Here is a 13,982-nt window from a genome sequence, read left to right on the forward strand (position 1 = left end):
AGTTTTTGTCCAGTGTGTGCAGGAGGGTTTCCTGACACAGTATGTGGTGAGGCCACATTGGATTTGGTACTGAGTAATGAACCAGGCCAGTTGTTAGATTTGAAGGTGGGTGAGCACTTTGATGATAGTGACCACAATTCGGTTAAGTTTAGTTTAGCAATGGAAAGAGAGGTATATAACGCAGTGCAAGAGTTATCACTGGGGGAATAGGCGATTATGATGTGATTAGGCAAGATTTAGGATGTGGAGGATGGGGAAAGAAACTGCAGGGCATGGGCACACTTGAAATATGGAGCTTGTTCAAGGAACAGCTACTGTGTGTCCTTGATAATTATGTACCTGTCAGGCAGAGAGGAAGTGGTCAAGCAAGGCAATTATGGTTTATAAAAGTTGAATTCCTTCTCAAGAGGAAAAAGGAGGCTTATGTAAAGATGAGACGTGAAGACTCAGGGCACTTGAGAGTTACAAGTTAGCCAGGAAGGACCTAAAGAGAGAACTAAGAAGAGCCAGAGGGGACATAAGAAGTCTTTGGCAGATAGGATCAAGGAAAACCCTAAAGCTTTCTATTGGTATGTCAGGAATAAAAGAATGTCAGGAGGACCAGTTCCACCACAGAATACACCAGGTGACCTCCTCCTTTAAAGACCAAAATTTCCCCTCCCATGTGATTGAAGATGCCTTCCAACGCATCTCATCCACGTTCCGCACCTCTGCCCTCAAACCCCACCCCTCCAACCGCAACAAGGACAGGACTCCCCTGACCCTCACCTTCCACCCAGCCAAACTCCACACAAATCACGTCATCGGCCGACATTTCCGCCATCTACAAATTCACCTCATCACCAGGGATATATTACCCTCCCCACACCTATCCACTTTCCGCAAAGACCCTTCCCTCCGTGACTAGTCAGGTCCACCCCCCACCAACAACTCGCCTTCACCTGCTGCCATTGCAGGAATTGTAAAAACCTGTGCCCCCCCCACCACCACCTCTGTCTAAGGCCCCAAAAGAGCCTTCCATATCCATCAGAGTTTCACCTGTACTTCCACATATGTCATTTACTGTATCCGTCGCTCCTGATGCGGTCCCCTCTACATTGGGAAGACTGGACGCTTACCTGCAGAGCACTTCAGAGAACATCTCTGGGTCATCCGTACCAATCAACCCCACCATCCCATAGCCAAACTCCCCCTCCCACTCTTCTGAAGACATAAATGTCTTGGGCCTCTTCCATCGCCAGTCCCTCACCACCCGACACCTGGTTGAAGAACGTCTCATCTCCCGTTTCGGACCCTTCAACCTCATGGCATCAATGTGGACTTCACCAGTTTCCTTATTTCCCACCCCCTCCCCACCACCTTACCCCAGTTCCAACCTTCCAACTTAGCACCGTCCTCATGACCTGTTCTACCTGCCAATCTTCCTTCCCACCTATCCGCTCCACCCTCCTCTCCGATCTAGCAACTTTACCCCCACCTCAATCCACTTATTGCACACTCAGCCCCACCCCCACCCACACTACCTTCTCCCCAGTCCCACCCCCCTCCCATTTATCTCTCCACCCCCGAGGCTCCCAGCCTCATTCCTGATGAAGGGCTGTTGCCTGCAACGTCGATTTTCCTGCTCTTCGGATGCTATCTGACCTGCTCTGCTTTTCTAGCACCACTCTAATCTTGACCCTAATCTACAACATCTGCAATACCTGCTTCCGCCTAGGAATAAAAAAATGGCTAGAGTAAGATTAGGGCCAATTAATGAGAGTAGTGGGAAGTTGTGCATGGAGTCCAAGGAGATAAAAGAGGCACTATGAATATTTTTCATCCGTATTCACACATGAAAAAGACAAATTTTGTTGGACAGGCTACTGGACTAAATGGGATTGAGGTTCATAAGGAGGGGGTGTTAGCAATTCTGGAAAGTGTGAAAGTAGATAAATCTCCTGGGCCGGATGGGATTTATCCTTGGATCATCTGGTAAGGTAGGGAGGAGATTGCAGAGTCTTTGGCTTTGATCTTTACGTCATCATTGTCGACAGGAATCGTGCCAGAAGACTGGAGAATAGCAAATGTTGTCTTCTTGATCAAGAAGGGGAGTAGAGACAACCTGGTAATTATAGACCATTGAGCCTTCCTTCAGTTGTGAGTGAAGCGTTGGAAAGGATTATAAGAGATAGTATTTGTAATCATCTAGAAAGAAATAATTTGATTAGGGATAGTCAACACAGTTTTGTGAAGAGTAAGTTATGTCTCACAAACTTTAATGAGTTCTTTGAGAAGGTGACCAAACAGGTGTATATGGATTTCGGTAAGGTGTTTGATAAGGTTCCCCATGGTAGGCTATTCCAGAAAATACGGAGGCATGGGATTGAGAATGATTTAGTGGTTTGAATCAGAAATTGGCTAGTTGTAAGAAGACAGAGATGGTGGTGTTTACTGGGAAATGTTCATCCTGAAGTTCAGTTACTAGTGGTGTACCACAAGGATCTGTTTTGGTGCCAGTGCTGTTGGTCATTTTTATAAATTACCTGGATGAGGCGGAGGAAGATGGGTTAGTAAATTTGTGGATGACACTAAGGTCGATGGGATTGTGGACAGCGCGGAAGGATGTTACGGAAGGACCTAGATAAGCTGCAGAGTTGGGCTGAGAGGTGGCAAATTGAGTTTAATGCAGAAAAGCACTGCTGCCTCACAACGCCAGGGTTCGATTCCAGCCTCTGGCGACTGTCTGTCTGTGTGGAGTTTGCACATATTCTCCCTGTGTCTGCATGGATTTCCTCTGGGTGCCCCGCTTTCCTCCCACAGTCCCAAGATGTGCAGGTTAGGTGAATTGGCCATGCTAAATTGCCCATAGTGTTAGGTGCAATAGTCAGAGGTACAGATGAGGAATGTGTCTGGGTGGGTTGCTCTTCGGAGGATCGGTATGGACTTGTTGGGCTGAAGGACCTGTTTCCATACTGTAGGTAATCTAATCTAATCTCATCTAATCTAATCTAATCTAATCTAATCTAAAAAGTGTGAGGTGATTCACTTTGGAAGGAATAACAGGAATAGAGAGTACTGGGCTAATGGTAAGATTCTTGGTAGTGTGGATGAGCAGAAAGATTTCAACGTCCAGGTGCATTAATCCCTGAAAGTTGCCACCCAGCTAGTAGGGTTGTTAAGAAGATATACAGTGTGTTAGGTATTATTGGTAGAGGGATTGAGTTTCGGAGCCACAAGGTCATGTTGCAGCTGTACAAAACTCTGGTGCAGCCGCATTTGGAGTATTGTGTATAGTTCTGGTCACCACATTATAGAAAGGATGTGGAAGCATTTGAAAGTGTGCAGAGGACATTTAGCAAGATGTTGCCTGGTATGGAGGGAAGGTCTTATGAGGAAAAGCTGAAGGACTTGAGGCTGTTTTCATTAGAGAGAAGAAGGGTGAGAGGTGACTTAATAGATGCATACCAGTTGTTCAGAGGGTTAGATAGGGTGAACAGTGAGAGCCTTTTTCCTCAGATGGTGATGGCTCATATGAGGTGAGATAGCTTTAAATTAAGGGGTGATAAATAAAGAACAGATGTCAGCGGTAGGTTCTTTACTCAGAGTAGTAAGGGCAACAGTAGTAGACTCGCCAACTTTTAAGGGCATTTAAATGGTCATTAGATAAACATATGGATGATAATGGAATAGTGTAGGTTAGATGAGCTTAGATTGGTTTCACAGATCGGCGCAACGTAGAAGGTCAAAGGGCCTGTAGTGCGCTGTCATGTTCTATGTTCTGTGAGCACTGTCTTTATTAGGCTTTAAATGTACAGCAAAAAAGTAAGAGCTGTCCAATTAATTCCTATTTTTCTCCCCATAGCCTTCAATATATTGAGAATCCCTGGGTCTCCCTGGTTCAGTACCTCTTTAAAATTGTACCATTTATTTGATATTACTACTTCTTGCAAAATAGATCACTATAAACAGCTGTGTTAAAAGTGAAATGTCACGTGTTTGTCTGCTTTACCAGCCTATGTTCTAAAGCCTACTATCATCGTCCTCACTTCACTACATTTTCATATCTTGTGTCAGTTGAAAACTTTGAAATTGTGCCTTCATGTACAGGTGAATAACATATAAAGAAAGAGTTGCTCTATACAAACATCAGACACACCACTATATACCCTGCAAGTATGAAAAATGTTGTGGTTCCGTTCGCCGAGCTGGGAATTTGTGTTGCAGACGTTTCGTCCCCTGTCTAGGTGACATCCTCAGTGCTTGGGAGCCTCCTAATGAGGCGCTTCTGTGATCTTTCCTCTGGCATTTATAGTGGTTTGAATCTGCCGCTTCTGGCTGTCAGTTCCAGCTGTCCGCTGCAGAGGCTGGTATATTGGGTCCAGGTCGATGTGCTTGTTGATTTGAATCAGTGGTTGAGTGCCATGCCTCTGGGAATTCCCTGGCTGTTCTCTGTTTGACTTGTCCTATAATAGTAGTGTTGTCCCAGTCAATTTCCTGTTGCTTGTCATCTGCGTGTGTGGCTACTAAGGATAGCTGGTTGTGTCGTTTCGTGGCTAGTTGGTGTTCATGGATACGGATCGTTGGCTGTCTTCCTGTTTGTCCTATGTAGTGTTTTGTGCAGTCCTTGCATGGGATTTTGTATACAACGTTGGTTTTGCTCATGCTGGGTATCGGGTCCTTTGTCCTGGTGAGTTGTTGTCTGAGAGTGGCTGTTGGTTTGTGTGCTGTTATGAGTCCTAGTGGTCGTAGTCTGGTTGTCAGTTCAGAAATGTCCTTGATGTATGGTAAAGTGGCTAGTCCTTTGGGTTGTGGCATGTCCCCATTCCGTTGTCTTTCCAACACACACAAAAGAAGCTACAAATCTTCGCACAAATTTTCAAGTATGAAAAATAACTGTTGGCCAATCCTATCTTCTGTCTCTTGGTAGGTTTGTATTCAGGCTGCCACTTCCCCTTTAACCCTTTGGGTTCAATTTTGTAACAAGTTTATGTTTAGGTGTTAACAAACCCTTTTTAAAAGTTTATGTGCATAATGTGAACAGCACAACTAAGTTTATTTTCCTTACAAAGTTAGGATACATCCCAACTGAATGAGATGAGTTAACTTATTTGAATATTGCACACTGTGGTACTGTCCTCTTATCTGAAGCCAGATGCAAAGTACATATTTATTATTGCCTTAGCAATGCCTTCCATCAGTACAAGAAGTCTCCCCACCCCCCTCAACCTTGAACTACTTGTCCATTAAGACAGTAATATGCCCTGTTATGCTACCTGGTAATCTTTTTGCATACACTATCTTGGCCCCTTCTTTCTTTTTTCCAATTGTTTCACTTTTTATTTACATATATCTCTATTGTATTTGAAACACGAAATTTGTCATTCTTTCTCCATTATGGAATGTTTCTATTCTGCACCAGAGCCATATTCCGCTTCAAGAACTTCCATTGCTAATGTATTGTTTCACATCTCACTCTTTTGTTTCAAAAGCACTTGGGCCACGTCCCCTTTTAACTCCCTGATCCTAGCAAACAGTTTAGGAATGCCAGTCAATTTTCAGGGTGGTCACTTGTGTGTATTAGAAGCATATTTATAATGCAAAGGGCTTTGTTCTTTTAGACAGTAATAACCTGAATATGACTGCTCTTGTTTCAACTCAATAAAATGGGTGACACCCATTTGCTGTTGCATTTCTTAGGTAAGACTTGAGCAATCAGTCAACTTGTGTGGTTTAAAATTTAAACAAAGCCTAGCTGTTAACCATCAAACATCGTTAAGTGGTGTTACTCATGGCAACACCTTTACCAACTGGAGTCCACTTGCCAATCAGTCAACTCTTTTGTCTTGTGCAATATAAATTCTGCTTTCTCCCCCCTGAATTGGTATTCCTGAAAATTGTTCTGATGAATGCAAATCCAGTAACTTCAACAAACTGTCTTTTATCAGCAATATGCAAGTTCAGTACTGCCAAATAAGTGTATTCATTTTTCCTGATATCTTTTGAATATTAGTGAGTTTTGAGAAGATTTGTAGCTCTAGTTGAGGTTCTGGATGTCTTGGGTTTCTTTGGATTGGTGATGTCATTTCCTGTTCTTTTTCTCGGTGGTGGAAACTTGGACCCCAAACATATAAATAGAAAGCAGGAAACATCAGAAGTGCTTCGTCTGGAGGCTCACTAAAGAGGTTACCTAGTATAGTGATGAAACATCTAAAAATGAACCTTCCAGCTCAGCGAGCAAACCTACATCCAGATCCTTTGAATATCAATAGATTTTTGAATACTATATTGGATGTACTGAGTGTTTCCAAATTTATAGATTTCTGGGGTAGAGAATTCCAAAGATTCAGCTTTAGTTTGAACTGTTTTTCCTCCTCTCTGGCCTAAATAACTAATCCTTTTATTACGTAAGAAATAGGAGCAGGAGTAGACTGTGGCCTGTCAATTGAGACTGATTTTCTTCCAGCAGCTTCAGCTAGAGGAAACCTTTCTCTCCAGATTTACCCTCCATAAGTCCTTAAGAGCAATGTGTTTCAATAAGGACACCTCTCATTCTTCTAAGCTTCAGGGAGTATCAGCATAGTCTTACACAATCTTTCTTCACTGAACAATAAACTCATCCCAGTGAATCTTTGCTTACCTAAAGGAAGTGCAACATATCCCAAACAATTTCAGTGATCATTTTCGCTTAAAATTATGTGAGTTACCACTGTTATAATGGTCTTTATTTCTTCTCAAAATATATAGAAATGATAATCAAATAATCCCGTTTTTATCTTTGTTAACCAGTACGGGAAACAACTATATGACAACTACCAGGATGCTGTGAAACGAGCTGAAGCAGCATATGAATGGTCATCCCTGTCCAGTGCCAGTATGAAATCTGGGTCTAGTTCTTCCAGTTTGCCAGGTAAACTAACCTTTTTTATTGTTGTGTGTGGTGCTGGAAAAGGTCAGGCAGCATCCGAGGAGCAGGTAAAAAGACGTTTTGGGTAAAACCCTTCTTTTTCTTTTGTCCAATTTTGTTTTTCATCGTACCCATTACCCCGTTTCAAAATAATTGAATTCCTAATGAGGGTGTGGACATGTATAAAGCAGTTGACATCCAGGATCCTATTCACACTCAAATGTAAGCATAACAGCATCAGAAAATTCCAGCATTCGTGGCACTACAGGTGCTGTCTTACTACCCTGTATTATATGAGTAGAAGAATTGAAGGAGCTAAAAATTGAATCCTAATAAAGGCAGAACAAGTTTGTTTAAAGCATGTTGAACATATACCCACTCAAGAGCTGCAGATACTAATCAAAAATGTGTCACTTTTTAAAAAAATTCATTCAGGAGACTTGCTTTGCAGGCTGTGCCAGCATTTATTGCTGATCACTAATTAAACCTGGCAACAGATTGCTGGTTGGTTTGTGGGTTGTGACTATCTTTCCCTAAAGCCTGAAGAAAATCAGTTTATTTCCCTCCCTAGTAATCTGTTGCCTCTAACTAGTAACTAAGAGATGTTGCTGTTAGTATACCCAGTGCTTGTGCCTCCACTGAAGAAGAACCTGGAGAAGAGGGATTGAAGAACAGAAAATTCTGGCAAACAAAAGGATCATCTCTGTGAACCCTATAGACTGAAGCTATTGAACTTAGAGTCACAGCGATGTACAGCACAGAAACCAGACCTCCGGTTTCCTCCCGCAGTCCAAAGATGTGCAGGGTCAGGTGAATTGGCCATACTAAATTGCCCGTAGTGTTAGGTAAGGGGTAAATGTAGGGGTATGGGTGGGTTTCGCTTCGGCGGGTCGGGGTGGACTTGTTGGGCCGAAGGGCCTGTTTGTTCACTGTAATGTAATGTAATCTAATCTAATCTGTACAGCTGCAGCAAGACCTCCCAACTCCTATATTCAATGCTCTGACCAGTAAAGGAAAGCATACCAAACGCCACCTTCACTATCCTATCTACCGGTGACTCCACTTTCAAGCAACTCCAAGGATGCTTCATTCAGCAACACTTCCTAGGACCGTACCATTAAGTGTATAAGTCCTACTCTGATTTCCCTTCCCAAAATGCAGCACCTCACATTTATCTAAATTGAACTCCATCTGCCAAGATCCTGTTGTACTCGAGGTAACCTTTTTCTCTGTCTACTACACCTCCAATTTTGGTGTCCTCTGCAAACGTACTAACTACAGGGGAACCTCAATTATCCGAATACCAATTATCCAAAAATCTGATTATCCGAGGGAGATCTCGAGGTCCCAACAGAAACATTACATCAAAGATGTGTGTCCAACACTGATCGTGTCTTTTGTTTACACTGATTTAAAAGTGCTGCTGAGAATAGTCCTGGACTGATGAGAGCGCAGGCACTGTCTCTAAAGGACTGACCTTCCACCTTCTCTCTCTCCCCCTCCTCAGCACTTTCCCTGGAGTTCTACACAGACGCGTACCCTAAACCCCCCCTACCCCAAATAATCTAACATTGTCCCGTACAGGGCAAAGGTGGAACCTGTCAAAAATTTGTCTTTCTGTGTGCGCTATTTGGAGACTCACCAAAAGGCAATAGCAGCAGCAGTCTTGGTGGTGTCCAGTCCAGCTGCCCTGGAGAGGGGGTGGGGGTGGACGGAAGTCACGGGGGGGGGGTGTAGGACAGGGTTTGAGAGGTAGGTTTGGATGGGATTGGGGGGGCAGGCGGAGGTTGGGGGTGGGGCAGGCGGGGGCAGTGGTGGACGGGGTTATGAGCTGGGGCGAGCGGTGTCGAATGGGGTTTGGGGCTGTGTAGGATGGGTTTTGGGGCAGCGGGGGTAGGGTTGGATGGGGTTTGGGGGGGGGGCAGGCAGAGGTTGTGGGTGGGGACAGGCGGAGACAGTGTTAGACGGTGTTTTGGGGCAGCGGGCGAGGAAGCAGTGTTGGGAGCGGGCGAGGGCTCGCGCGTGCTGTGCTGCTGCTAGTCTCCTGAACAGGGAGTAGACTTAATAGAAAATGGCTGGTTCTCTCTGTATCCCACGTGATATAACCTTGCTAACCAGTCTACCAAGAACCTTGGTGAACACCTTACTGAAGTCCATACAGATCACATCTACCTCTCTGTCCTCACCAAAAAAACTCAATCAAGTCAGAGAGGATTCAAGAAGTAACAATAAGACGTGATTTCCCACACATAAAGCCATGCTGACTATCCTTAATCAGTCCTTGCCTTTCCAAATACATGCAAATCCTGACCCTCAGGATTCCCTCCAACAACTGGCCCACCACCACTGTCAAGCTCACCGGTCTGTAGTTCCCTGACTTGTCCTTACCACCCTTCTTAAAGTGGCACCTCGTTAGCCAACATCCAGTCTTCCGGCACCTTGCCTGTGGCTGTGGTTGATCCAAATATCTCAGCAAGGGGCCCAGCAATCACTTGCCACATATTTCTGGAGATTTATCCACTTTTGTGTTTCAAGACATCCAGTACCACCACCTCTGTAACATTGGAAATTTTCCAAGACATCACCATCTACTTACCCATATTCTATATCTTCCATGTCCTTCTCCACAGTTACACTGATGCAAAATACTTGTTTAATATCTCCCCTATCTCCTGGGTTTCACACACAGGCTGCTATGCTTATCATTGAGGTGCCCTATTCTCTCCATTGTTACCCTTTTGTCCTTAATAAATCTATAAAATCCCTTTTTTGGATTCTTCTAATCCTATTTGCCAAAGCTATTTCATGTCCCCTTTTGTCCTGATTTCCCTGTTAAGGATACTCATTCTGCCTTTATTCTCCAAGGATTCACTCAATCTCTGCTGTCTTTATCTGACATATGCTTCCTCCTTTTTTTTGACCAAAGCCTCAATTTTTCTAGGCATCCAGCATTCCCTGCATCTACCAGCCTTGCCTTTCACCCGAACAGGAACAAATTGTCTCTGGATTCTCATTCTCATTTTTTGAAGGCTTCCCATTTTCCAGCCATCCCTTTAGCTTCAAACATCTGCCCCCAATCAACTTTTCAAAGTTCTTGCCTAATACCATCAAAATTGGCCTTCCTCCAATTTAACACTTCGACTTTTAGATCTGCTCTATCCTTTTCCATCACTATTTTGAAACTAATAGAATTATGCTCGCTGGCCCTAACGTGCTCCCCCATTGACACTTCAGTCACTTGCCCTGCCTTATTTCCCAAGAGTCGGTCAAGTTTTGCACCTTCTCTAGTAGGTACATCCACATACTGAATCAGAAAGTTTTGTTGTACACAGCTAATAAATTCCTCTCCATCTAAACCTTTAACACTATGGCAGTCTCTGTCTATGTTTAGGCAAGTTAAAATCTTGGATCCTCCATCTTGGATTACCCAGTAACCCCTTGGTATTAAACTATTGAGTTGCAAATTTACTAATCCAGGTCTGCATTGATTAGATTAGATTAGATTAGATTAGATTAGATTAGATTAGATTACTTACAGTGTGGAAACAGGCCCTTCGGCCCAACAAGTCCACACCGACCCGCCGAAGTGTAACCCACCCAAACCCATTCTCCTACATTTACCCCTTCACCTAACACTACGGGCAATTTAGCATGGCCAATTCACCTACCCCCTGCACATTTTTGGATTGTGGGAGGAAACCGGAGCACCCGGAGGAAACCCACGCAGACACGGGGAGAATGTGCAAACTCCACACAGAGAGTCGCCTGAGGTGAGAATTGAACCCGGGTCTCTGGCGCTGTGAAGCAGCAGTGCTAACCACTGTGCTACCGTGCCGCCCATTCTCACATTCTTCCCCATCTTTTTTTTTCCTCCACCTATAACACCAATGTTTTATTGTCTGTGTCTTTTTATATGTATGGGAGGGAGATTTCATGACTTTACTAGTTAAAATTCTAAATCCCTCATATGTCAGTAGTTCATAGTTCTTTACCTGCGGTTAGAATCAATTTATTTGACAGATACGTTGGAGACGGTTTTTTTGATAATAGCTTTAACTTGAGATCACTGGTGGGGTTGATTTTTTTTTTTAGCATGATACTTCAGTGAGGTATGATACTCTTGCCTCAAATGTATTCAGTGACCATATTTTCACCATCCTCATGGAGAAGAACCTATGACCCTCAGAACAAAGCTTTTCCTCGTCTCTCTAAACAGAGTTCCCTTATTTTTGAACTATGTCTCCCCATTCTACCTTCACAAAGGAGGGGAAAAATCATCTTTCATTCCTCTTAGACTCAAATGGATAGAGAACCAACTAGCCTTTCTTCATAAGATAAACCCTTCTTCAGTGAAGCTAATGCTCTCTCAATTGCTGCTATGCAATTATGCTCGCTCATAAATAAGACCAAATTGCACAACGTACTCCAAATCTGGGCTTACCAATTACATGTATAATGGTAGTAAAGCATCCCTACTTTATATCTCACCCCTCTTGCAATAAATGACAATTTAAATTTTCTTCCTAACCACTTGCTGTATTTTTTATTCCATTCAAGGAAAAAATGGACTTCATCGGCTGGGCTAGCATTTATTGATCATCCCGAGTTGCCCTTGAGAAGGCAGTGGTGAGCTACTGCCTTGAACCGCTGCAGTCCATTTGACGTAGCTGTACCCCTGTCACCAGTGAAATTAAAATTTGGAATGCAAGCTTTTTGTCATTTGCTGACAAATTAGAAATAAGTTAAATGATTTGGCAGGAAGTAGGACCTTATTGGCTAGACATAAATTATGGTGATTAAATAAACTAGCATTCGATGCATAGCAAATATTTGGTACGGAGGAACTAGGAGAACCACTCCTGGCAGAAGTCCAGGTCTGAGATGTACAAGTCAGTTAAAGTTTTCCTATACAGGAAATCCAGGTATGACCTTCATCAGGCCATCAGAGACACCACGAGGTAATACCAAACTAAGCTTAAGACCCAGATGACCCACATGGATACCTGTTTCTAGCTCGTTATGTCCTGTAATCGTTGCCACAAAGTGAATTCGAACAGAATCACGGGCAACAGTATGTCCATGCTTGACGAACTCCATGCATTCTCCGCTCTCTTTGAGCAGAAGGTCAGTGAATCAATGTCACCTGTACTCAGTCTCCACCGCAGGTGTTTAATCGGCCTTCTTGAGAGTGAACCCATGGACAGTGACTGATCTGGATTGAGTTCCTGGCCATACACTCAGATCATGTACAGACCAGATGGTGGGAGTATTCACAGACATCTTTAACCTCCCCTTACTACAAGCTGAAGTCCCCACCTGCTTCAAGAAGACCACTATCATCCTGGTGGCAAAGAAGAATCTTGCACCATGCCTCAATGACTACCACCCATTGGCTCTGACCTCTATAATTATGAAGTACTTAAACAGGTTAATCATGGCTCATGTCCCAGCCTCCCAAACCACCTTGATCCTTTGCAATCTGTGTACCGGTGCAACATGTCCCCAGCAGATGCCATCACCTTGGTCCTATACTCATCCCTGGAACACCAACAACAAGGATACCTATATCAGGCTCTTTCTTATTGACTACAGTTCTGCCTTCAACACTAATTAGAAACAGGATGTTTATGTATATGTATTTGGAAAGGCAAGGACTGATTCAGGATAGTTAACATGGCTTTGTGAGTGGGAAATCATGTCTCTCAAACTTGATTGAGTTTTTTGAAGAAATAAGAAAATTGATGAGGGCAGAACAGTAGATGTGATATATATGGACTTCAGTAAGGCGTTTGACAAGGTTCCCCATGGGAGTCTGATTAGTAAGGTTAGATCTCATGGAATACAGGGAGAACTAGCCATTTGGATACAGAATTGGCTCAAAGGTAGAAGACAGAGGGTGGTGGTGGAGGGTTGTTTTTCAGACTGGAGGCCTGTGACCAGCGGAGTGCCACAAGGATCGCTGCTGGGCCCTCTACTTTTTGTTATTTACATAAATGATTTGGATGCGAGCATAAGAGGTACGGTTAGTAAGTTTGCAGATGACACCAAAATTGGAGATGTAGTGGACAACGAAGAGGGTTACCTCAGATTAACAACAGGATCTGGACCAGATGGGCCAATGGGCTGAGAAGTGGCAGAAAGAGTTTAATTCAGATAAATGCGAGGTGATGCATTTTGGGAAAGCAAATCTTAGCAGGACTTATACACTTAATGGTAAGGTCCTAGGGAGTGTTGCTGAACAAAGAGACCTTGGAGTGCAGGTTTGTAGCTCCTTGAAAGTCGAGTCGCAGGTAGATAGGATAGTGAAGAAGGCGTTTGGTATGCTTTCCTTTATTGTTCAGAGTATTGAGTACAGGAGTTGGGAGGTCATGTTGCGGCTGTACAGGACATTGGTTAGGCCACTGTTGGAATATTGCGTGCAATTCTGGTCTCCTTCCTATTGGAAAGATGTTGTGAAACTTGAAAGGGTTCAGAAAAGATTTACAAGGATGTTGCCAGGGTTGGAGGATCTGAGCTACAGGGAGAGGCTGAACAGGCTGGGGCTTTTTCCCTGGAGCGTCGGAGGCTGAGGGGTGACCTTATAGAGATTTACAAAAATATGAGGGGCATGGATAGGATAAATAGACAAAGTCTTTTCCCTGGGGTCAGGCAGTCCAGAACTAGAGGGCATAGGTTTAGGGTGAGAAGGGAAAGATATAAAAGAGGCCTAAGGGGCAACATTTTCACGCAGAGGGTGGTACATGTATGGAATGAGCTGCCAGAGGATGTGGTGGAGGCTGGTACAATTGCAACATTTAAGAGGCATTTGGATGGATATTTGAATAGGAAGGGTTTGGAGGGATATGGGCCAGGTGCTGATAGGTGGGACGAGATTGGTTTGGGATATTTGGTCGGGTTGGACTGAAGGGTCTGTTTCCATGCTGTACATTACTATGACTCTAACTGTGGAGTTGGGGTGGAATTTGGCAATATTTACAAGTTGACTAATGATACCACCATTCTAGCTTGGATCTCAAACAAGGACAAGACTGAATTCACTAGAAGTTGAATGTTTAGTGTCTTGTTATAAAGACAACAGTCTCTCCATCAACATAGC

The 13,982-nt window shown here is 43.7% G+C and overlaps 1 protein-coding gene across 6 annotated transcripts in view; it reads left to right on the plus strand.

Moving 5' to 3' along the window:
* Window positions 1-13,982, plus strand: part of raph1a (Ras association (RalGDS/AF-6) and pleckstrin homology domains 1a) — a 227,103-nt gene that overhangs the window by 196,663 nt on the left and 16,458 nt on the right. For all 6 annotated transcript variants that reach the window (XM_087988799.1, XM_087988801.1, XM_087988802.1 and 3 more), the window contains one exon: window positions 6,769-6,889. In XM_087988799.1, the coding sequence (XP_087844925.1) occupies window positions 6,769-6,889 (121 nt within the window). The remainder of the gene's footprint in view (window positions 1-6,768; window positions 6,890-13,982) is intronic.

Source organism: Chiloscyllium plagiosum, unplaced genomic scaffold (genome assembly GCF_037043375.1).
Source record: "Chiloscyllium plagiosum isolate Xiang-an unplaced genomic scaffold, Cpla_swu_hap1 HiC_scaffold_7, whole genome shotgun sequence".
Taxonomy (NCBI): domain Eukaryota; kingdom Metazoa; phylum Chordata; class Chondrichthyes; order Orectolobiformes; family Hemiscylliidae; genus Chiloscyllium; species Chiloscyllium plagiosum.